We start from the raw sequence: 25,255 nt of genomic DNA, 5'->3' as shown, positions 1-25,255 counted from the left end.
GGTATTGGCTTATTGAGGATGTCTTACTTATTTTCAACTATTATGAAAAATAACATTTACTGATCTTGTAATTCTGGTCTGCATGGAGAAAAAGCAAGTGTGGAAAATGAAAAGTAGCTAAGCAAAGGAGAAAATCTCTTTTAGCTATGTGTTGTTTTTCTTGTCCCAGGGTACTGCCCAGCTAACCTCTGCCCTGCATGGGCGGTATGGGGTAAGATAGGGTAGAGAATAAATATGTTGATATTGCATCTGACAATGGTTAACTTCTGAAAGTTTTAGTTTGTGTGTTGATATAGATTTTCTACTATCACCCCTGCCTCTGATTTCTGACAGTTATGAACCTAGTCAATATTTATTAAGTATGCACTATGTGCCAGAATGTGTTAGGCACTAGAAATACCAAGACAAAAACAAAATAAGACTGTGCCCTAAACAAGCTTATATTCTATTGGGAATAAATAACATCTGCACAAAGTTAAATACAAATACAAAGTAATTTCCAGGAAGAAGGCACATGGTCTAACATTAGTCCAGTTTACTAACAATGAAAGATACAGAAAGATAATGAAAGCATAAAATGGGACAGGGACATGAGAGGGATGCTGGTAATATGGATGAATATGAATTAGTGGGGAGGTATATACAGGAAAAGATTTTAAACCTATGTGGTAGAAAATAATCAGAATTTCAAAGATTCTAAGTAGAGTCAAAAGGGAGTAGAATATCATTGCCTTCACAGTAGCAATAGTAATGGTGAGAAATTGTTGTGGATGAATTACTTTCAGCATTGTTGATAGTGAAAAAATAGGAAATGGATAAAATTCCACATATTGATTGAAAGTTATCATTTCCTAAGAAAATCTAATATGTCAGCCAAGAATAATATTGGTATAGTACCCTACCCAGGTGGGTTCCATGAAAGTCAACCTTGCCAGATGCTATATTCTGTACACTTGGAGGAAAAATATGATTCCAGACTGGCTGAAACATATTAGAAAGGAGAAAAGTGCAGTGAAGAACTAAGAAAAAAAGGAACAAAGAGCAAATTTTTTTAAAAATAGCTTTTTATTTACAAGACATATGTATAGGTAATTTTTCAGTATTGACAGTTGCAAATCCTTTTGTTCCACTTTTTTTCCCTTCTTCCCCCATCCCCTCCCCCAGATGGCAGGTTGACCAATACATGTTAACTATGTTTAAGTATATGTTAAATACAATATAAGTATACATGTCCATACAGTTATTTTGCTGCACAAAAAGAATCGGACTTTGAAATAGTGAACAATTAGCTTGTGAAGGAAATCAAAAATGCAGGCAGACAAAAATAGAGGGATTGGGAATTATTCTATGTAGTGGTTCATAGTCATCTCCCAGAGTTCTTTCCCTGGGTGTAGCTGGTTCAGTTCATTCCTGCTCTATTGGAACTGATTTGGTTCATCTTCATTGTTGAAGAGGGCCACGAAGGAGCAAATTTTAAATAGCTAACTAGACTCCCCAGAGCCATTCCTATTTGGAAAAAGCTGGCATCTCAACATATCCCAGGGCCTATATGCCCAGATACTAGTAAGAGCAGACTTCTTGGGTGTCATTGTCCTCTCAGTGGAGCTGAGACTTCATCTTGCTCCCGAATCACAAAGCCCTTTCAGCCTGATGTACTTTATTGTCTGTTCTAATCTCTGCAATAATTTAGCCACTTATTGTTTCACTGCTTTCTCATTTTCTTGCGATTCATAATTATACTTCATTATACTGATAATATGCATTTGGTGGAAAGAAAGCCAAATGAGCCAAGATTAAACTAACTGTTGCTACCCTCCTGGTCTCCAACAGGACGACTTCCCACCACTTCTTAGCACAATGTCTGCCAGAGAGCACCTAAGAAGTGTTTAGAAGAATCATATGCATGAGGATACTGAAAATATCTGACATGTAATTTTCTTATTCAGTTGTTTCAATTAGGTCCAACTCTTCGTGACCTGGGTTGCTTTTGGCAAAGGATAGGGAATGGGCGGCCATTTCCTTCTTTAGCTCATTTTACAGATGAGGAAACTGAGGCAAATAGGGTGAAGTGACTTGCCCAGGATCACACAGCTATTACGTCTCCGAAACTGGATTTGAACTCGGGTCCTCTTGACTTTAGGGCCAGCACGACACTCTATGCACTGCACCATCGGGGGTACAGATGGGGTGCCGCCCTAACTTCTTTTTGTGTATTTAACGGCAGTAGAATTAAGCGGTCAGAAAGAAGGCCCCTGCCCCCCGAGACCACGAGGTCCTGGAAGACAAGGTCTGAGGGGACTTTCTTTTCTGCTCAGAGTAAAAAATGGACTCAGCACCCGCTGAGCTTCTCGCACCCCAGCGCGCCGGCCACGGAAGAAGGGATTTCCAGGAAGGGGTCCTAATGAGCCTCGTGCGGCCTAAGCCGAGATCCCTATTGGTCGTAATTGGTTTTCGTAAAAGGATGAAATAGCACTAACGCATCACCTCCCACTCCCCTTCAGCCGAGTCTGTCTCTCAGGCTTCCCCAGCTATTTTTACAAGACTCAGAGGAAGCAACCGCCCAATGATAGCAAGCGTCCTGATCGAGGACCGCGCGCCGGGAGCCTTTTATGGACTCACCTGGCGCGCGCCGAACCAACCGCCCAACATTCCTCTCCAACCACCGTCGCGCTCGCTCTTCTATGCCCCGCCCCCCACTCTCCATCCGCCAATCCCAGAGGAGCTCTTTTTACCCCGCCCTTCCCTCTCGCGTTTCAAAGCCAACTAACGCCACCGGCGCCCCACCGCGCGGTTGATGCCAGGAATTTATTTTTAGCTCGGAGGTGTCGAGACCAACTCACCGCCCAGTCCTCCGACTCCACCTCCTTTCCGCTTGGCTTCATCTAGCCCAATGAGAGAAGGAGTTTCCGTCGCGTCATTGCTCAAGTGGGCGAAAGGACGTCCAATCAGCGCCCGGAAAGAAGAAGCGTAATTAATAAGCGGCGGCGAGGAGGGGGGGGGGGTTGATGACGCAGCGAGTTTTAGTCGTGACTTTTTAGAGAAAATCTTAAGTAGCTTTTTTTCCCCCCTCTTTTAAACCCAGCCCACGTTCCATTTGGTGGAAAAGGAGCGGGCAGGGGAAGAACGATTGAGTTGGGGTGTGTGTGTGTATGTGATAGTGGTGGGGGAAGCCTGACACTCGGGTCACGTAGGGGAGGGGCCTAACCGGGAGGGAGAGGGTGGTGTCACGTGTGTGTGTTGTGGGGGGAGGGGGGTCGGTGTCTCGCGGTCGGTTCCGGGCGGTTGGGGGGGAGTGAAGCGGGGGGAACTCAGAGCGGGGGAGAGAGAGACCCAGCCCGAGCCCGCGCCAGCCCGCCCGCCGCCACCGCCGCCGCTTCTCCTCTGTATGTCGCTCTCCCCGGCCGCCGCCGCTGCCGCCGCCGCCGCCGCCGCCGTCTCCAGCACCAGCAGGAGCCGCCGCCGCCGCCGCGGTTGATGTGGTTTGGGCCGGGGCTGTGGAGTGTGAGAAGATGCCGCAGTCCAAGTCCCGGAAGATCGCTATCCTGGGCTACCGGTCCGTGGGTGAGTCTGTCCCCGGGTCTAGCCCCCTCCCCCGGTCCCGGGTGTGTGGGTAGGTGTTGGTGGGGGGTCCCTCCTCCTGTCCCCGACGCCCCCGGAGGCGGCGTTGGCGGCCCCTGGGAAGTTTGCAGCCGCGGCGTGTCCATGTGCGGGGCGGGAGGCTGGGAACCGAGGCCGCCTCCGCCTCCGTCCCCGGGTGGGGGCTGCTGCGCGTGTTTCATAACCAGGCGGCCCCGGCGGCCACGGCAACCACCATTTTGAGGGGAGAGTGGCCGCGGCGGCTTCGGCTTTAGGGGGAAGGGTGTAGCCAACCCGCGGTGCTCGGATCCCCCACACTTCCTCCCCGTCCCGGGGCCCGGGGCGCTGGGGAGCCCGGGGCTCCTTCCGCCTTTCCTAGCGTCTGGACAGACAGGTGGCGGGGCCGGCCCGGGTCGGCCTCGGGAGGCGGGGTGGGAGGAGGAAGAGGATGTGTCCGAGGAAGGAGTGGGTGTGGAAGAGGAAGCTGCGGGGGGCGGGGAGCTATGGAGGAGGGAGGCGCGTGGTTGGTTAGGGAGGGTCGGCGGCGACGCTCGGGCTCTAGGCGTCCGCCGGTCACTAGGATTTCCATTCCCTACCCACCTTCCCCCTGCTGCCGCTGCTTAGTTTTGGTGTTTCCCCACAGCAAGAAATCACACTTGCGTTCTTCCTCTAGACCCCTCTAAAATCCTTTTATTCCTGGCGACTGCTAATAACTTTTTAGTTAGAGAAACCCACAGGATTTTAACAAAGATCTTTGTAAAATGTTGAAGAAAGGACGTGTCCATTGCAAGTTTGACAAATTAAGTGATCTGAGAGTTACATTAATGACCTTTGGCCCGTGGAACTGATTTGGAGTATCTTCGCAGGCCCCCAAAACCCTTGCTAGATCCTAAAAAAAATTTAATCTAAAAACTATTTGGATGCTATCAGATATAAAACCTGTATAATATAGAAACGCTTAAGTGGAGGGAGGGGGATTTCGGATATCTAGAATAAACTATAAAATATCTCCATAAATTTCTTGAATGACTCTAAATTTTTTTCCTTTGGCATTCTTTAATGAGGTTAGGTGATTATTTTAAAAGTTTTTTTTTTTTTTTTTAAGAGAAGTTGACATATATTTGAATCTAGTTCTGGAAATTGTCATCTTTTTCAATGAATGAAGATAGTTTGTGCTTAGGTGCTAAAGATCAAATACCAAGCATGTCTTATACACTGCATGAACCTGAAGTTTTAAAGTCAAAATTTTAGTATAATGGTATAGAAAGTATTCTTTGACTTAAAAACTTTTATTTACTCAACATTGTAGGAAAAAAATATTAACTTCTTTTCATTCAGATTGTTTGCTAGAACTTATCTAGGTAACAACTTCATACTAATTACTCTTCCATTGTTCTTTGGATTCATTGACTAAGATATACTAAGTATAGTATATCTTATCATCAGTGAAAGTGGTTCCCCCAAATTATTCTACAAGTCTCCAGGTTTTCTTTTACTCCTACCTGTGGCTTTCAAGGTGATGCATTGCCTGAAATGCATAAAAGAATCATAGAAAAAGAGACTTAATCATAGAAAAGAGACTTAAGTTGCTTGCTTACTGAATTCCTAAAAAAATTTTTAAAAATCCTTTAGGGTCTCTTACTTATTGCAGTCAATAAACATTTTTTTCTGCTCCTATCTTGTGCAATGTACTGTGCTAACTCTTGAAAATACAAAGAAAGGTAAAGGTATCTATTCTCAAGGAACTTAGTTCAATGAGAGAAATAATATTGACAACTTTATACAAACAGAACATCCTGAATTCTATGAACTGGGGTTCTAAATTTCAGCAACCTGAAACATATCTAAAACATCCTTTTTTGAGCTCTTTGGTTTTCAATTTCCCTTCTCTCCTACCTCACCACTTCCATTTTAGCAATGACACTAGATTCTGTAAGTTGTATTATTGCTGGTTGTGAAGTAGCTTCTGTCTAATTCCCTGTGTTAAATGGAATGATCCGTAATTAGATGTATAATCTATCTTAGGAGACACCTGACATCAAAGAATCACAAAGTTAGAAGAGACCTCAAGTTTTTCTGACCCAGCCAGCTCTTTACCCTAAAACAAAAGTGTCTCAATGATGTATTGATACTTACTTTCCCCTTCTTTGGACCTCGAAATATTGGAACTTCTACTGGAGGGAGGCTGTTTTCAGAGTTTTATCATACTAATCGTTAAATAGGGTAATATCTTCAATTTCAATTTATACTTTCCCCTTTTACTTAATATGTAAAGCCAATCCCTATAAAAAAATCCAGATGGTTTTTCTTGCTCTATTCAAAGATATTTGAGAGCCAGTTTTTAACAATATAAGCCACTATGAAGATACAATAGGAATTGTAAGATCTGTTTTCTGTTCCTTTTCATTTTTATCATGTATTTTGGGACAATCTCCAGTTGCTTGGAATACATTTTCAAGTTTGATGACTGAAACTAGATTCACTGTTCTATTAAAGTTCTAATTCCAGTGAGTTCACATCAGATATGCATTGTCATCCCATTTAACTATTGACCACTACTAACAAAAAAAAGATGTAATCACAATAATTGTAATTTTCATGTGGCAACCATACCAAAAATAGTTAATAGTTGTGGACTTTTAGGGATTCATTGACTTATTTGCTAATTTATACTAGACAATAATAGTAAATACCAGCAATAATATAACATTGACTAGGGATATCCCTTTAGGAATATGGAGTCTTTTTAGAGGTCATGTTTAACTGAGCATCTTATAGTTTAGTAAAAAGTAATGACTTTCTAAATTATAAATATTGTCTCTTAACAGATTGATTGTTACTAATTATAAGGCATTGTAGATAAATTTATCATTGCCTTTTTTCTAAAGCTGTTATTTAATTATATTATATTTAATGTGTTTTTCTTAGTCCTTCTTTTCTATTTAACTATAGCATTGGATTCTTGGCCATCCTCTCCTAGGTACTTAATTCCCTGGGTTTTCATGCTTTTATTTCTTAAGACCCCCTCCTTAGTCTGCTTTGCAGGATCATTGGCCACATCCCATCCCCATATTTTTGAGTATATCTCATGAATTTGTCCTGGTTCAACTCCTTTTTACATTCTCTGATTTTATCAGCTTCCTTGACTTCAGTTATAATCTCTATGTTCATTGCTATATTTATATATTTAACACTGTTCTCTCTTTTAAGCTTCTGTTCAACATTTCAAAGTGATTTTCTTATAGGTGTTTCAAATTTTTCTAGAGTAGAATCCCTTTTAACAATTTCATGTTTCTCGGGAGGACATATCCTTGTAGTCATCCAGGTTTGCAGCTTGTTATCTTTGAATCTTAACTCTTAACTCACCTCATTTCCATTCATTTGCCAAATCTTGTTATTTCTATCTTTCTAGTGCTTCTTAAATTTGACCTTTTCTCCATACTAACAATATTTATGTTCAGGCCCTTAGCTGAGGAACTTGGGGCCACTAGGGCTTGCTGTTCCTACTGATACAAGTTTAAGATTTCATTCTAAACACCCCATGTGGTTACCACCATAATTCAGGCCCTGATCATTTCTTTGACTTGTCTGTCCAGATAAATATCATCTCTCTCTTCCTCCAATCCATCTTCCACGTAGGTGCCAAGGTGATTTTTTTCTAAAGCATAAATCTGATCAAATGTCCTCCCTATTCAATAAATACAGTAGTTTCTTATTGCCTCTAGTATTGAACTTTTTTGTGAAGTATTAAAAGCTTTTTACAACTTAGTCTTAACCAATCTTTCTAACCTTGGTATACATTACTTCAAGTAAGTCTTCTTCTTGCTGGTCTTGACCTTTTACCCTTACATCCCATCTCCACTTAAACTGTCTCTTGTGCTTTCAATATACTTCATTTCTCATTTCCCACATCTTAAAATTCCCTCTCAGAACTTTCTACACATGAAGCTTTTTTTGACTTCCATGCCCAGTTGCTAAATAATGCCTTTCTTCCACTTTCCCCTATGTTATATAGGTTGTATATATAATTAAGTGTGCATATTCTTTCCCCAAATAGACTATAAGTTCCTTGAGAGCAGGAATTAAATGCTTGTTCATTGACACATAAAGTTAGTTTTTGAGGTCACCTAAAATTGTGGCTTTCAGCCTGTGCTTAATTGGTAGATGCCAGATTTACCAATCTTCCAACTATTCCATTAGTCAAGTAGTTCACATTCTTCTAGGATATTATAGAGAATGAGCTAAACAAAGCTTAATTCATTCTTTGGATTTATGATCTCCCTTACAGAGATACTTTAAACCTTTGTGCTAGTGACTTCCCAACTTTGTCTTCTTTTATAGGGACTCTTCCTTCTATTAAAGAAAAAATAAGTAAAACAGATAAAAGTTTATTCCTCTGCAAAAGCTTTACCTAATTTATTGGAATCCTTTGGTCCCAATTTAACTTATAATGGGACTTATTAGAGAAAATGTTCCCCAGAACTGTGAAAGATAGGGGATGAAATGTAGCAAAATCCTTTTTTTGCTTAATTCAGTTCAGTAACACTGTGCTTAAGTTCCAGGGATATAAGGAGAGGCAAATGATCATCCTTGTCTTCAAGGAGCTTTGAATTTAATGAAAAATTAACCCACTTTATCCCATATTACTAAAATGATTAACTTACAAAGAAAACCAAAATGAATTAGGTTGTAGGGAAACCTGTTGGAAATAATGCTGACTTGGATATTTTAATAGGACCAATATTTTACGTAATGCACTCTTCTGTAGTTACTAGATGATTGAAGAGTACTGTAATCTAAAGTACCCATTTCTAATGATGGAAAAGATCCAACAACTTGAAAGGTGTTTTTAGAATCTCTTCAAAATGCCTTATTTTTTATATTGTTTCAATATAAAAATATATATTTTTATATATAAAATATATATTTATAAAAATATATATATTGGGTTACATATTTTTAAATTGCAGAATGAGATTTGGATGCCCTGTGTATAACTTCAAAGTGGGCTGATCTTTATCCTCTTTATGTATAATAATTGTATGTGTTGCAGGAAAAGCTTCCCTGCACAGACCATGCCCAAGTGTTAAGATTCTAGTTTATTAAAATTAATCACCAGTATTTTTCCAATGATAACAATTATTTCATAATTTCTTTCTCCCATAATTTCTTGATACTGTCGTTTAGTAGACAACTCTTGGAATCTTTTGTCATAAAGAAAATGCTTATGTAGACTAACCTCCTTATTAACAAAAGATGTGACATTTGGTACTAGATCTTAGATTTGCTCAAGGGGCTAATTAGACAAATAGAAATGCTGGTGGTAATAGCAATGTTCTAAAGGGCTAGAAACATTTGTAGTATTTTGGGGTGTTTTGTTTTGTTTTTTTTTTTTTTTTAGTTGAAAAGTTGATTTTAATTTTGCCAGCAAAATATTCTTTATATTGGTTAGTTGGATTTTGACTCTTGATAGTACTCATCTGATTTTTTTTTGTCATTAATTTAGTTTCATAATGGGGAATTGAGAAGATGCTGGTTTAATGCTGCTGAGTATATATTTACCTTAATACAACAGTTCATACAACCAGAAATCTGTTCTAACTCACCATTTTATGACTTAAAAAAAAAAAAAACCAAAACAAAAAACACGGTGTGCTGTTATCTGCTTATGTGTATTTTCTTGGTATCTGCCAAGTTTCCTTTGCTGTTATTGTTTCCTTCCTACCCTTCTGGGCTAATATTTATCTTCCCTCACTTCCAGGATATCCCCATCCCTTTGGAGGAACCTTATACTTCAAGCACTATGGTAGAGCTTCAGCAGTCTCTCATTCTAAAGTGCTTCAATTTGAAAAAGAAAAAAACAAACCTTCTAAATAAATACACAACCTTTTAAATAATCACAAGTCATTTCTCTCAGATAGTAACTTTGTGTTCATTCTGAAGAGCGAGAAGAAATAGCCAAAGAGAGGGGAAGAATTTTGTCTAAATTTTAGCTAACTTTACTTTGACTTCTGGCTTCAGTATAACTTTTTGTGAGTTAGTGTTCTTGGGTGTATGAAAATAATAAATCTCAGATTAATAAAAATTTTCACTAAAATAAGACTCAATATAATTTTTCTCTCCCAATTTTGGGAAAGTGTCTAAGTCAGGTGGAAAAGAGTAAGTTAGGAGTTTACACTTTACCATGGAAAGAAAGCCAAATTCTGAATGTAAATATCAATGCTAGTCCTGCCATTTACTGTGTGACCTTGGGTCATTATCTTCATCTTTGTTGGCCTCACTTTCTTCAAAATCTGTAAAATTAGGGCATTGATTGGACTGACCCCTGAGGTCCCTTCTGATTCCAAAATTTATATGAGAGTCAAATATAGTACATTGATGCATACTGAAAAGTGGACACATCTGGTTCAGGTTTAATTTGTGACTTCTTCCCTTCAAAAACATCCAACTCTCTCCCTCTCTTTGGTCATTAGAAACAATCTAATCCCCCCTTCCCCTTTCCTCTCCCAAAAAATTAGTCACTGAGTTTTAAGTTACTACTTTGTAAATTAATAAAGGAATATGAATGAATAAAAGTGTGCTTCTGTGTTATATTAACCATGAAATCAGAATAATTTTCTAGAATTTAATTTTTTTGTTGTTCATTCATGTTTGACTCTTCATGACCCCATTTCAGGTTTTCTAGGCAAAGGTACTGGAATGATTTGCCATTTCCTTTTCCAACTTATTTTTACAGAAGAACTACTAAAACAAGTTAAGTGACTTGCCCAGGTCTAATGTCTGAGTCTCGATTTAAACTCATGAATGATGATAAGAAGACGAGACTCCAAGCCCACGGTCTCTATTCTGGCCACCTAGCTGCCACGATTTGTAGATGGACTTAAATGTCTTCAAAATATATTCAAAAAGTGGTTAGGGTCTTAAACCCAGAAATATATACCAAGGACAATACTTGAATAATTTAGGTCTTATACTTATGTTCTGTGCACAGAGTGCACATTTGAAAGTGTTATAATGTTCAATGTTCTCCATTTATCCTGATGTATTTCTTGACACTGGATCCAGATGGCTCTGGAGAAGAAAATAAGGCTGGTGACTTTGCCCAGCCCACCCCTCACTTAAATCTAGCTTATTTGCATATCGTGGCATCACCTCCTTGGTGTCATGGTTCTTTTTAAATCAAAAATGTTCCGTGCACCTTTAATAAAGTTTTATTGAATGGAATTTTTTATAAGTGACCCAGATTATTATGTGGAGTAGCTTTGTTGGAGGGAGGACAGTGGCAGAATATGTAGCTCAAGGGATGCTGATGATCTAATTTTAAAATCTCAACAGGCAGTAATAAAGCACTACCTCCAAGAAAATGATTGTTTTTAGGGATAAGTGCAAAAAGAAGAATTTTCTTGGTTTGTGAGAAAGATACTATTTCAGTTAATAAAAACTTATTTAATTCACTGCTTACTTGATAAACTGTCTCACTATTGTAGTTACTTGGAATATAAAAGAGAATAGTCCCTGTTTTCAAGAAACTTAAATTATACCATTTGGATGTTGCTTTTTTGCAAAGCACTTTTAATATATAATTTTCATTTGAGTCATGCCAGAACCTTGTGAGATGTAAAAATACTAACAACTTAGCTCACAAAATACTTTGATTTTCAAAAAGTACTTACTTCATAACAAGCAATTATTAAGCACCTGTATCAGGGATAAAAACATAAATGTTTATTGACTGAAATACAAAAATGAGACAATCTCTGCTCTCCCAGAACTTAAATAGAACAAGAAAGAGGGAGGAAATAAAGATATTTACACATAAATACGGCCTCTATATACAAAAGTAAATATGTGGTAATTGGTAGGTGATGTGGGGAAGAGGAGACTGGGGAAATCGGGAAAGGTCTTCTGAAAGGGTTGAGTTGAGCTGAGTTTTGAAGGGAGCCAGAGATACCAAGAGAGGACAGTGCATTCCAGGCAAGTATGGGGCATCTAAGGTCTAGAGGAGGGAATTAATTACTAAAATATTTGCTTGACTTTTCCTTTCAGGAATTGAAAGTGTCTTTTTCCCTGGGGTATTCTGAACCAAAAACAGGTTGGGGTGGGGTTGGGGGACTCTGAATGGATAGGTAGTTCTTCCCTATTTCTTTTTCCTTAGGTTTTCATATTCTCTGGTTTCTTCTTGCCCTTTCTGGTAGTTCTTTATTTGACCACCTCTTTTCAATTCTCCTTTGCTGGATCTTCAACATCCAGGTGTTATAGCTCCAATCTTGAATGCCTCAAAGGAGTTTATCTTGGGTATTCTTCCCTTTCCTTCATAACTTTTTGACTTGATGGTGATTTCTTCAGTTTCATATATTCAGCTTTGTCTTTTTGCATTCTGAATACTTAGTAATGTCAATTTTGGTGATTTACTTGGGTAAGTCATAGAGGCAAAGTCCTTAACCAGCAAGGGATGCTTTTCCTCCCTAAATAAGATTTCTAATCTTAATACATTTTCCTTTTGCTCTTGACATAACCTACCTTCTCTTAGGAAGCATCTAGAAAGGCTTTTTTAATTGGTAAAATATTTATTTCTTGATATTTATAGAAAAACTGAAAAGGAGGTTTCCATAGAGGGGATATTGGATATGGGAAACCAATTAAGATGTTGTGACTGTATCCTAGGTCAGTGTCGAGGAAGGCACAAAATAGAGTGGTGACCTTATGAGTAGGCAGAAATGGATGGAAGGGATATTAAAGAGGTAGAATTGCCAACAGATAAGTAGTATGACTACCACTGTCATGATTATTAATATGAGGAAAGAATTGTGACCTATTTATATATTGCCTTTTAGCGTGATTCATTTTTAGAACCAAGACTGACACAGGTTTTCTGACTCTCAAGTCCTATGTTCTTTCCACAAAACTTAACACTGACTTACATTTCTGTACAGATGAGGAAAATGAGGCTCTAAGCAGTCAAAAAACTTAGCCAACATTAGATTGCGAATACGTGTCTAAACTGGGGCTCAGTCCTGGGCCCTTTTCTTCCTCATTACTACTTGTCATCAGTTTTCATTGTTTCAGTTTCTATATAGATGACTCTTCCATATATTTATTCAGCCCTAACTTCTCTAGATTTCAGACTCAAACTCAAACAGCTTATTGGATATTGAACTGGAAGTGCCATGGGCATCTTAAAACTTAATATACCCAAAATAAAACTCATTCCTTTTTCCTACAAACCTTTTTTCCAGCTTTCCTGCCACTGTTGAGGTTACTGCCACTCTCCCAATCACCCAGGCTTGAAATCTAGGTATCATCTTCAAATTCCTCTCCCCCAGCCTCTCCATATCTAACCTGTTTGTAAAGTCTATTAATTTATCTTCATAATATTTCTCATATATACCTCCCTTCTCTCTCACATTGCCACCACTCTAGTACAGGCCCTCATTCCTTCAGGAATTCTTACTTACTTACTATATAGATAGATAGATAGATAGATAGATACTATCTTTCCAGTCTCCTTACATCTCTTTTTCTTCCCCCATCTACTTTTTGTCCGTTAATGCTGGTTTCCATGCTATTTTTTTTACAAGATGCTTCTCTCAACTAGGAATATTCACTGGCTAATTGTCTATGACTAGAATTCTCACCTTTCTCTTTGTGTCCTGACTTCTTTCAAATCTCAGCTACACCCCCACTTTCTAGAGGAGACCTTTCCTAATCCTCCTTGATTCTAGTGCCTTTTCTCTGTTGGTTATTTCCAGTTTATTTTGTATATCTAGTTTAGTCATAGTTGTTTGCATATTTGTCTTCCCCATTAGAGTGTGATCTTCTTGAGGGTAAAGACAATCTTTTCTTTTTGTATTTTCATTGGTTAGCACTGTGCTTGGCTTTGTAGGTGCTTAATAAGTACTAGTTGGTTGGTTAATTCTTAAAGTTCTATAGTCTCTACTTATTTATCATTTGTTATTTCAGATTCAGTTACTAGATTATTAACCTCTAAAACAAGAGTCCTTAATTTTTTAATCTGTCATGGGACCCATTCATCAATCTTTTGAAACATATGAATGCCTTCTTAGAATATTTTATTAGAAATTTCACAATTGGAAAAAAAAATGCAAACTTTAGTTAGTGAAAATAAATTTTTTCCCAAAATCCAAGTTCATGAGTCCCTGAAATCTACTTATTTTATTGATCAGTCTGTGGACCCTAGTTATAAACTCAAATTTTAGATCATCCTCCTATGCATTTCTTTCATCCATGACTGCCCTAATCTTGAGATGGCTGAACAGGAAGTGCTTGCAGTTCTCTAAATCCTTCTGGTAAGGTGGAGAACCACCAATTATCTTGTCACGGAGTCCATTCAACAAATGTCATCTGTCCCATTGCACTGATTGGGTTTTCCATCTACCCTGAGGGTGAATTCTCTTTTTTATCTTTTATACCCTCCTCTTTCCTTCTCCCCTCATTTTTTCTTTCTCCCCCCTCCCCCCCCCCCCCCCCCCCCCCCCCCCCCCAGTTAGGAAGGGAGCTCCTTTTTAGATAGTGGGACTGGCTCACTTTTCTCTGTTCTCTCTTTCTCCCTTTACACAGAACTTGGTATGTAGTAAGCACTTAATACATGCTTTTTTATTCATTCTTAGTGTTCCCATTGTCATGTTCCAATTTTCAATCATAGGCTTTCCTTTTGGGGATGCTAGTGTGCACTTGAGATATCATTCTCCTTTCATAACTAGCTCAATTTAGTGAGAAGAGAAGACATGGAGTGATTTTGGTCTATTATTGGTATGGTCTAATACTGATAAAATTGGAGATCCTTGGAAATGCCAATGAATTTTGAACTGTGAAACTTAATAGTTTAATGTGTTTCTTAATAGTAATGACTAAAATTCATTTAGTATCTTGTAATAAAAAATAATTAAATGCTTAGCTATCAAGCATTGTACAAGACACTGAGATTATATATAATAAAAAATAAGAGCCTCTGCTCTCAAAGAGCTCACATTCTAGATGAAAGAGAGAACCCATTGGAGAATTCAATTGCAGTACCTGGGAGGGGCTGGTGATCTTATTTCATAAGTAATAAAGTCCAATGGAGCTTAGATTTATAAACTTTTTCTCAGGATAAGGATATAGTAAAGCTGATTGGTCAAGGATCCCCAGAGCCTGATATAATACACCACAGAGTAAGTATTTAATGAAAATATTGGTTGATTTGAATGGCATAATTTGAAAAATTGAGGTGCATCTAAGATAACATTTTATATTGTACAAGTTAGGTGACTTGCCCAGAGCCACAAAAGTGAGACTGGTTTGAACTTGGGTCTCCTTGATTGCAGGTTCAATCAAAGTCTGCTATATTACCTAGCTGCCTCAGGTGCAGGAAAATTAAGGAAGTGACACATAACTGTTTTCCTTGAAGTTCCAAGTAGATTGTTTTACTTACAGTCTTTATGGACATTGAGTACAGTGAATTACCTCATCATTAATCCGTTTACTACATAGCTCATTGTTATTAATAATTAAGAAGGATTTTGACCTAAATAGGTATTTCCAAAGGACCCTGGTCTTATCTTTCCCCAATTCCAGACAATTATCCCCTATTGGCCTTTTGTCTTTTGGGTCATTGTTACTCTTGAGTATATTCTGTATTCCTGTGTGTGTTGAGCCTCCTCACATCCATCATATGCTTCACTCTTGTCCTTACTTGTATCAGTGAGAATGGGACCTAAAGTCAAGAGGTCTCTCCAAGGTGTTAAAATAGTAGGAAAAAAGAGAAAGAGATCAGTGTCAGTGTCCCTGACAACCACTTACATTTTCATATTCATCAATTATTGAGTATTAGTACTTGGTTATTTGGAGTTGGAGAATTTCATTCAAATCCTAGTCTTTTTGTTTACTACCTGTGAGACAAAGAATTTAAAAACTTTGGGTCTTTAGTTTTGTTTTCTTTAAAGCAAAGTTTGGGCCTAGTAATCCTGCTTTCTATCTGTAAATCCTATGAAAGTCTTAAGTACATTGAAGAATCCTTTTAAAAGTCCTACTAGTATCTTCTGAGAGTAATAACAAAAAACCCAAACCTGTATGCAAAGATTTGTTTTCATTTATCATCCCTTTTAAGTCAGATTCTGAATGTTCTTTCAGCAGCCTTTCCTAGTCGGTACCTTTCCCATCATTAAATTCTTTCAACATAATACTCAGTGTTGTCAGCAGTATCTTTGCTGAATGTTTTCATTGCCTCCTAAATATTACAGAATTTATAACTAGTAAAGACATGCTCTTTAGGTAATTGAAATCATAAAAATTCTGTTTGGGCAGGACTCAAAGGAGGAAGGAAATTCTGAGAACATTTTTTAAAATAGTAACTAAAACAGCTCCCATAAATCACTGCTTTAGTTGTGATTTCCTTTTATTATTTCAAAATGATTCCTTTGTTAATTACCCTTTATATATATATATATATATATATATATATATATATATATATATATACACACATTGATATTATAATTATATTATATTATTTTAACTGTTGAATGTCCTTCCAGTTGTATAATTTCTTTGGTTACTTTGTCATTTAACAAATTTCATTCATTTGGTCTAATATATATATATTTGATACTTTCCATTACTTTTAGAAACTGCTATTTTACTTAAATTAAGTAATTGAGTTCAGTGTTCTGTGATATATTTTTGGCAGTGATGCCTTGCTTTGAGTGTGGTTTGGTGAATAAAAACACTGACCTGAAAGTAGAGAGACTGGATACTTCTGTATCCATATGTATTAATAGCATTCAGAGAGAAAATGTCTAGCCTGACTACTATAATCTGTAAAATGGAATTGTATGTTAGAGTAGATAAGAATACTTGGGTCAAGTTCCACTTTTGAAGGAACTTCAGATCTTAATTTTCCTTTTGTTCTTGAAGACAACCATGGCATCAGGGAATTGATGCCATGACATGCAAGTGAATTCTATTTAGAAAATGAAAAAGAACTGTGCAAAGTCACCAGCCTCACCTTCCTCAGAGCAACCTGGGTCCAGGGGCTATTGATCAAGTGACTTGGAGATAGCCCTGATTGCAATGAGAGACCTCTGCCTAAATTTTTAAACTAAGGTTTCAGTTTTTAAACTAAGGTCTCAGTTTGAGTAAGGCAACACCTAATCAGTGATTAATTGATTCAGCCATTCAGATACTAAATGATTTAATGTCCCAGATGCAGCTAAAACTTAAGAAAAATTTGAATTCTGCAACAAGTTCCCATTTAACATGTTCCCATTTAAGAGACTTCACAAATTTGACCAATAGAGAAATTCTCGACTGACAGAAATTCATATTTGAATTTCTTGTGATTTGATGTGCTCTGTGGACTATGAATGCTACTTAAAAATGAAGAACTTGCACTACTAGCTAACTAATTCACAGACTGGATGTGAGAAAGCATTATAAACCTTAATGTGATAAGTTGATGATAAATGTTTATAGTAATGATAGAGAGGAATTTCTTCTTATATACCCTTTATAGGAAAGTTGTCATTAAATGGAAAAGATGCTATTTTATAGCATCTTTTAATAGATTTTTTTTTCTGATGTGAAAATTGAGTTAATGTTTTGACAGACTTCATACATAGCCCTTTATTCATAAAAATTATAGTTTAACAAAAGGACAAGTTGACCTAGAGTAGCTCTTCTCACAGTTTTTGGTCTCAAGCCTCTCTACAACATTCATAAAAATTATTGAGGACTTCAAAGAGCTTTATTTACATGGAAGATGTATGCATACATTTATATATGTACCCATAACACTATATTAAAAATGAAAACTGATAAATTTTTAAAAAATTCATTTAAAAATAATAATGAACCACTGTTAACACATTTTTTTTAAGGAAAAAAAAAACTTTCCTAGAATAAAACAAATTAGTGATGAGTGGCACTGTTTTACATAGTTTTTCAAATATCTTCAGTTTCGCATTCTTGTATTTGCTCTTACATTCAGTTGTGACATGTTATTTTGGTTGAAATATATGGAGAAAATCTGGTTTTAGGAGATTATGTGGGTGGGGAAAAGGGGGTATTTTAATAACAAATGATGTGCTATGTATGTCCTCTTATAGTAGGGGTGGGGAACCTTTTTTCTGCCTTGGATCATTTGGATATTTATAACATCATTCAGAGACCATACAAAATTGTCAACTTAAAGAACTCAAGTAGTGGGAAGTTGTTTCAGATCATCAGGTGATTTTTGAGGACCTTATGGCTCTTGGGCTAAACATTTCTCACCCCTGTTTCAAAGCAATCAAGAACTGGGTGAAGTGTAACTAAAAAAGGTATATAAAATGTTGATAAAGATTTACATTCTGGTTACCATCCCTCCCAAATGAAAGGCCTGAGGTACCAAGGTAATTAAATATCAGAGCTCTTATTAGATAAATTGTTGTAATATGGTCCTATATCCCTTCTGCTAGAGGTGTGACTAAAGGAAGTATAGATGTCAATTTTCCTTATATATGTAGAATTTCTTTGTCTCTGACAATCGATATAGACAGAGAATTAGAGTAGAAAGTGACCTTTTAAGTAGAGATCAGTCAACCCAACTCAGTTCCTTCACTTTGATATTGGGAAAAATTGAAGTCCAGAGAGGAAAAATAATCACCTACTTTGTGCTAGATGATGAAATGAGAACAAATATGAAATAGTTCCTACTTAAAAGGAGTTTACATTTATTGGGGGAGATATGTTTATGTATAAGGATATGAAGACCATTTTGGAGGGGTGATACTAGCAGCTAGGAGGATCCAAGAACATCTTCAGTTAAGATGAAGGAAACCTTGGTTTCTGAGAGATGTTGGTAGGAGGGAAGGCAGCCATTCTCAAATCTTAACTAGAACCGGAAGGGCTTCTGATTCATATAGTGAATGTCCTTTCTCAGAGACATTCCTTTAGACCCAAGATTAACTGCAGTCACAATTGACAAGATTTAATCCCCTGAAACCATCTATGCAAATGAATTGTCCTGCATGTGGACTCTGGAGAGGAATCTACTTTTATTTCCATTGAGCAAAACCAAAACTCGTTAACATTTCTGCTTGTGACAGAGGGCATTAACAAAAATGTCTTGTGGGTTTTTGAAAGCCAACAGTACATTAACTATAGCTCTCACTCTGCCTATTGAGTACTCGTCCATTACTCCTCTACTAGTTGTGAAATATAACTTATCTGCCAGAAAGAACAAAAATTGATTACTAAACTCAATACTTGGGACAGTAGTTAATTTTAAAGCCAAGTCTTACTAAGCATGTAGCTAGAATAACATTTTTAGGATCATCTATCTTAATTCCCATGTTCAAAAATTTCTCTTTCTTTAATCTTAGATGGAGGATTGGAGACTTATTGTTGATTTATCCAGCTATTTCTAGGTCACTGAGAACTCCTTGAGTTCTAGAAGTTCCTGGAAAACCAGTTGGACCAGAATGTGCTTTTTTACTACATAGTGCTGAAGAGATCCTCCTCTCCCAAGAAATATCGTCAACTCTCATGAAACAAAATAGGTCATTCTGGGATATCAAAAACTGTTGATTTTTATACACATATATGATGCAACAGCTGCTTTTTAAATATGGCAGGAATTATTATATATTGTATTATGTTATTAGTTTATATTATATTGTGCATTAATATGTATTGTATTATGTTGTTATTAGTTTAATTTTTTTTTTTTTGACAGATTGATGATTTTGACACTATGGATTCCCTCCATTTATTTTTAAGCAGCCTCTCCATTTTTCATGAGTACTGTTAACTAAACTTTTTTTTTTCATCGTTGCTCACTTTTGGTGACACTTTCAGCCCTCTAACGCATATTGTGTCATTAAGTCCCATGTTTGTCCCATATAAGTCCCATAGTTTGATAAAATTAATGCTTACCAGAAATTTTGCTTCTCTTAATTTAGCCTTTGAATAACCAGATGCATTTCTACACCAAAAGATAACATTGTTTTTGGAATTTAGAACAGGGGCGCTTAATCTTTTTTGTGTGTTTGGCAGACTGAAGCTTATGAATTTCTTCTCAAAAGAATGTTCTTTATAGCCATTATTAAAGAGATCCTAAATTTCAGTCAATTAATGACATACAAGTTCACAGACCCTCTTATCTGTGAATATCAGGTTAAGAACTCCTGCTTTAAATGATAGTTATTATATATTCAAATGAATATTGTCACAATATTGCCCATGGAGAGATTAATTCAAGTGATCCTGTTGCTATTTTTCGGAATGTTTTAGACTTGCCTTTAGAGCCTATTGCATATGTTTGGAAATATCTTCAATGGTAGTACATTTTTTTTATCCTTTGAAAGTGAATATTATTTATAGATATATATGTAATCAAGCCGATTTTTGTTTAAAAGAAAAGGTATTAGGCTTGGTTATTAATTTTCTTGTTCTTATGACAAATAGAAAAGTAGAATTCTAGAAGCAAAGCAGTGGGAGAATTACTAGAATAACTTTAGTATCTCAAGGAGATTATACTGTATTTGGAAGTAAATGACACTTAATGTGTTCTGTTGTGTTTGTTTAAATGATAAGTAATTCTTATGTGCCTGCTGTGCGGATAACAGAAATTACTTTATTTTAATATTTTATTTTATGATCTTATTTCTCAGTCACAAATATTTAAATACACAGTGAACAAAAACAATTTCATCTGAAACTTTATGTATAATTTGTTTCAGAAAGTATATATTATATTTAACAAAGTTGTAACAAAATTACCCTATTGCACTACTATTTGGACTTTTGCTTGCTTCTGTGTATTTTTTATTGAAGTTTTTATTTTACTTTCCTTGTGAACTTATCTGTTCAAATTCCAGTAGAAGCCACCTTTTCTTCTAGCAAATGAGTATAGTGAAGCAAAACAAAACCCCAAGGCTTTGTGCAAAAAAAAGATCCTTGAGCTGCAGCTTAAAGGAAGAAATTTTATGTAAGGAGAGAGTGTATTCCAGGTATCAGTACACAGTCACAGGAGTGGGAGTTTGAGGAACAAAGAAAAAGCCGCTGTCCAGTAAGGCCAAAAAAAGACTGGGATGGGACCAGATTGTAGAGTGTTTTATCCTACAAGTAATAGGCAAGAGCTCCTAGAGTTGATTGAATAAAGGAGTCCTGTAGCTAGATCCATAATTTTAAGGAAAATCATTTGTTAGCAGTGCATCATTTGTAATGAGAATAGAGATAAGACTGTTTAGGAGTTTCTTAAAGAGTAATTTAGGCTAAAAGTAATGGTCAGAACTTAGGGTGGTAGCTTGTGTGAGAGGCACACTTTAGATGTATAGGGTGAAAGGACAAGATATACCAGTTAAAAGTATAACCTCATGCTGTGCAATTTGTTGTTAAGTCATTTCAGTCATGTATGATTCTTCATGACTCCATTTGGAATTTTCTTGAAAACAGATAATTGTAGTATTATGCCATTTTCTTTGGCTCATTTTATAGATGAATAAATCACACAGGGTTAAGTGACTTCCTCTGGGACACACAGCTAATAAATGTCTGAAGCTGTATTTGAATTCATTTTTTTGGACTTCAGGCTCAGTGCTTTATTTTCTATGTCTCTTAAGTTGTCCTTGTGCCATTCTTACTTTTATCCTTACATAATTCTTCCAGAGAGCCCTTCCTTATTACCTTGAGGGTCTTGGACTGATTCCTTCTAGTGTTTTGAAGGTAACTCTAATGGAATTGACATCAGATGCTGAAGCAGGGGAAGGGATTGGGAAAGGCCTTCTTGAAGGAAGAGGTGACAGGAATGTTGAGGATTCTAAGAGTTATAGGTTGGGAAGAAGAGAGCATTCCAAATATGGGGAATAGCTAGTCCAGAAACACGGAAATGAAACATGGAGCATCATGTGCAAAGAATTGAAAGTATTTGAAGCAACATTATAGTTTAAACTTTTGTTAACTAAGTTATAACTAAACCAGATTTATAACATTTATTTTTTTTTTTGCATACTTTTTGTTTTTTGTATCACCTTTGTTTCCCAATACATTCTTTGTCACCCCTCCCTCCTTCCCAGAAATCTGTCTTTATAACAGATTTTTTTTTTTTTTTTTTTTTTTTTTTTTTAAGGAGGACCAATATAACATTATTTAGTATGGGAAGACAAATAAAATTTGGGGATTTAACGTTTTATTGATGTTTTTCTGTTCTATCATTGTTTTGCAGTGACCATCCCCATCCCCCTTTAAAAGTTAGTTTCCAACATTGTATTTAGCAGTGAAATTAGCAATGATATGCTATCAAAGCACAAATAAAAAATGAGGGCCCCTAAACCAAACCATTTAATTGACACCTGTGTTCTATTGTGGTGTGTTTTTTGTTGGTGGTGGGGGTTTTTTGTTTTGGGGGGGGGTTTTGGTTAAATCTCCCAAATACATTTTAATCTGGGGATTTGATGACTACACAAGCCCCTGTTTTGAAGCCTGTGGTATAGTGGATAAAGCTAGGTAGACGTATGAGTTTGTTTAGTGCTTGTTCTGGGACGCTGGAAAAAATAACTTTCTAAAGCTTTAGATCAAGATGGTTAAGTTGAATGTAGTAAGCACTTAATAAATGTTTGTTAGCTGTCTGCCTGTCATTTCAAAGCTCCTTAGAACAGTAGTTGGCTCTTTTAAAAATTTTTAATATTTTATTTTTCCCCAGTTACATGTAAAACAATTCTTAACATTTGTTTTTAAAACTTTGAGCTTCAGATTCTGTCCTTTTCTCTCTCTCTCTCCACCTTAGCCCCCATTAAGAAGACACATGAAGTCATGCAAAATATTTCCATAAAAGTTATGTTGTAAAAGAAAACCTCGATTTCCCTCCCCACAAAACTAAACAAATACTGTTTTTAAAAGTCCACAGTTTTTAAAAGTATGCTTCAATCTATATAAGAGCATCCTGCTGATTATTTTTTAAAATATTTTTATTTTTCCAAATACATGCAAAGATAGTTTTCAACATTCACCTTTGCAAAACCTTGTATTTGAAATTTTTCTCCCTCACTTACTGCCACCCTCTTCCATAGACAGTAAGATAGGTTAAGCATGTACAATTCTTCTAAACATTTCCATGTATGTCATGCTGCACAAGAAAAATCAGATCAAAAGGGGAAAGGAAAAAAAGCAAACAATAACAACAAAAAGGTGAAAATACTGTGCTTTGATCCATATTACTCTCTATAGTTTTCTTTCTGGATGCAGATGGTCCTTTCCATCATAAGTTTTGCTGAAATTGCTTTGAATCTTCTCAAGGTTGAAAAGCTGTTCATTTCTTAATCACATACCACAATTTGTTTAGCTATTCCACAGTTGAGGGACAACCCCTCAATTTGTCCTGAGCAAAGAGCTGCTATAAATATTTTTATACACATAAGTTCTTTTTCTTTTTAAAAAATATCTTTTGGGATACATGTGTGGTAGTGGTATTTTTAAGTTATTATTAAGTTAAGTATTTTTAAGAGGGTTTACATACTATGGGTATAATTCCAAATTGCTCTATAGAATGGTTGAATCTCTTTACAGTTCTACAAACAATGTATTAATGTCTCATTTTCTCTGTATCCTCTCCAACATTTGTTATTTTCTTTTTCTGGTCTATTAGCCAACCTAATAGGTATAGGTAGTACTTCAGAATTGTTTTAATTTGCAATTCTCTAATCAATAGTGATTGTTTTTTATATAGCTATATAGATAGCTTTGATCACATCATCTGAAAATTCTTCATATGTTTTGATCATTTATCAATTAGGGAATAGCTCTTATTTTTTATAAATTTGACTCAGTTCTGTATATGTTTGAGAAATGAAGCTTTTATCAGAGAAATACCATTCAGAATTTATTTTACAATTACTATTGATAACTATATCATCCCCCTTTTGCTCTATTCTTTCTCCTTTTACTCTTTCCCTCCTTAAAAGTGTTGTTTCTTATTACCTCCTTCCCCAATATACCTTCTCTTTTATCATCCTTTCCCTTTCTCATACCCTTTCCCCTCCTATTTTGCTGCAATGTAAGGCAGATTTCTGTACCCAATTGAGTGGGTATATTATTCCCTCTTTGAGCCAGTTCTTATGAGAGCTTTAAGATTCATCAGGAGTTTGTTCTTGATAGGTATGGAGAATGAGTGACTGCTGCACTTAAGGTAGAGTGGGAGTCTAGAAACAGTAAGAAAAGTAATTTAAGAGTATGACATGAAGCAGGTGTCTTAATCCCTAAATGAAAAAAAAAATCTAGTAGGAAAATCCTGGAACTCTTCTTTCAACTTAAGCAATATTTTTATTCCATTTTCTTATAAATTTCTTAGGAACTCTGTGAGGAAATTCTTTTTTTGGTAATTGCACTTTTAAACTCATAAGTAGCTCCCCTTTTTCCCTTTCTCTGTTCTTAAGTTCCCTCCTGTTAGAAGGAAGATATTTTCTTAATTTAACCAATGAACTGTCTTGAACATGTAGTGTGCATTTAATAAATGCTAGTTGACCAATGTCTACATTGATCAACTAGAATATCTTGAGCTTTTTAGCATGCAGTCTTGAATGTCTCACCAATACTATTTTTCAATAAAGCTATTAATCCATTATTTTTTTTTAAATCTCTCACTGTCAGTTTATCCTGAAATACTGATTGCTTGCTCACACTGTAATGATCTTTGATAACTAACTAGCCCTTATGTTTTGCCTTAATGTTTTTTCTGCAGATATTATAACTTAATCCATTTGCAATTTTTAAATTATAAGAGCTTTGTTCTCTCTCTGTTGCTTATATATGATTAATGAAGTTCAATAATTTTTGTACCTATTTTCTCCATTTCAATATAATTTGAGGGCCTAATTAAGTAATTAGGATGTTTTAGTCCAGTGAAAAAACTAATTGTTTAACTTGGCTCTTATGCTCTATGTATTTTTCCAAAACTGCCTTATTTGTTGTCCCTTATACTGAAATTACATCTTCTACAGTCTCCTTTCCTGCAAGGCTCAGCTCAGGTACCATATTCTTTCAAGTGCCATCTTCTTCAGAAAGATTTTCTTGACGCCACTGATATTTGGACTGGGTCCTAATGACTATAAATTTTGTGATGGTCCCTTTATCTTCTCTACTAGGGTAGAACTGTTTCACCTTTATATTTGTGATTGCAGTGCCTGGCACATCTAGATGTTTAATAAATGCTAGTTTGTTGATTTATGCTGAGAGAAGTTTATAATTTTTATTATTAATTTATTATTTTTATGGGGAGAGAGTACACTTTTGTCACCTTGTTCCTGTCTTTGGTGTCATCTTGGAGTCTTCCTCTCACCCTCCTATAAACCAGTAACTTGTTGAATTCTATTGTTTCTCTTTCTATAGCATTTTTTTCATTCACTTGTCTTTAATCGCATAGCTACTCTTATTTCAGTCCCTCATCTGACACATACACACACGTGTCTCCTCATATGGAATATAAACTTCTTGAGGGTAGGAACTGTTTCCCTTTTGTTTACCCCACTCCAGCACATAATAAGTCCCTTAATAAATGCTTGTTGAGTGGTGCTTAATTCTGTAAGATATTGAGACACTTTTGAGTTTCACCATATTTTAATTTCCAAATTTCATGTAATTGACCAAAATATTTCCATCACAAAGATAAAACTGAACTATTTTCTTACACTTATTAAGTTCTAAAATG

General features: G+C 36.3%; 1 protein-coding gene across 1 annotated transcript in view; it reads left to right on the top strand.

Moving 5' to 3' along the window:
• The first annotated feature begins 3,310 nt into the window (after positions 1–3,310).
• RHEB (Ras homolog, mTORC1 binding) overlaps positions 3,311–25,255 on the top strand; it is a 55,872-nt gene continuing 33,927 nt past the window's right edge. Inside the window, exon 1 of the mRNA XM_031939456.1 lies at positions 3,311–3,561. Within this exon, the coding sequence (XP_031795316.1) occupies positions 3,510–3,561 (52 nt within the window). The 5' untranslated portion in view covers positions 3,311–3,509. The remainder of the gene's footprint in view (positions 3,562–25,255) is intronic.

Source organism: Sarcophilus harrisii, chromosome 5 (assembly GCF_902635505.1).
Source record: "Sarcophilus harrisii chromosome 5, mSarHar1.11, whole genome shotgun sequence".
Classification (NCBI taxonomy): Eukaryota; Metazoa; Chordata; class Mammalia; order Dasyuromorphia; family Dasyuridae; genus Sarcophilus; species Sarcophilus harrisii.
Note: the sequence above shows the minus strand (reverse complement) of the source record. Positions and strands in the feature narration are given on the sequence as shown.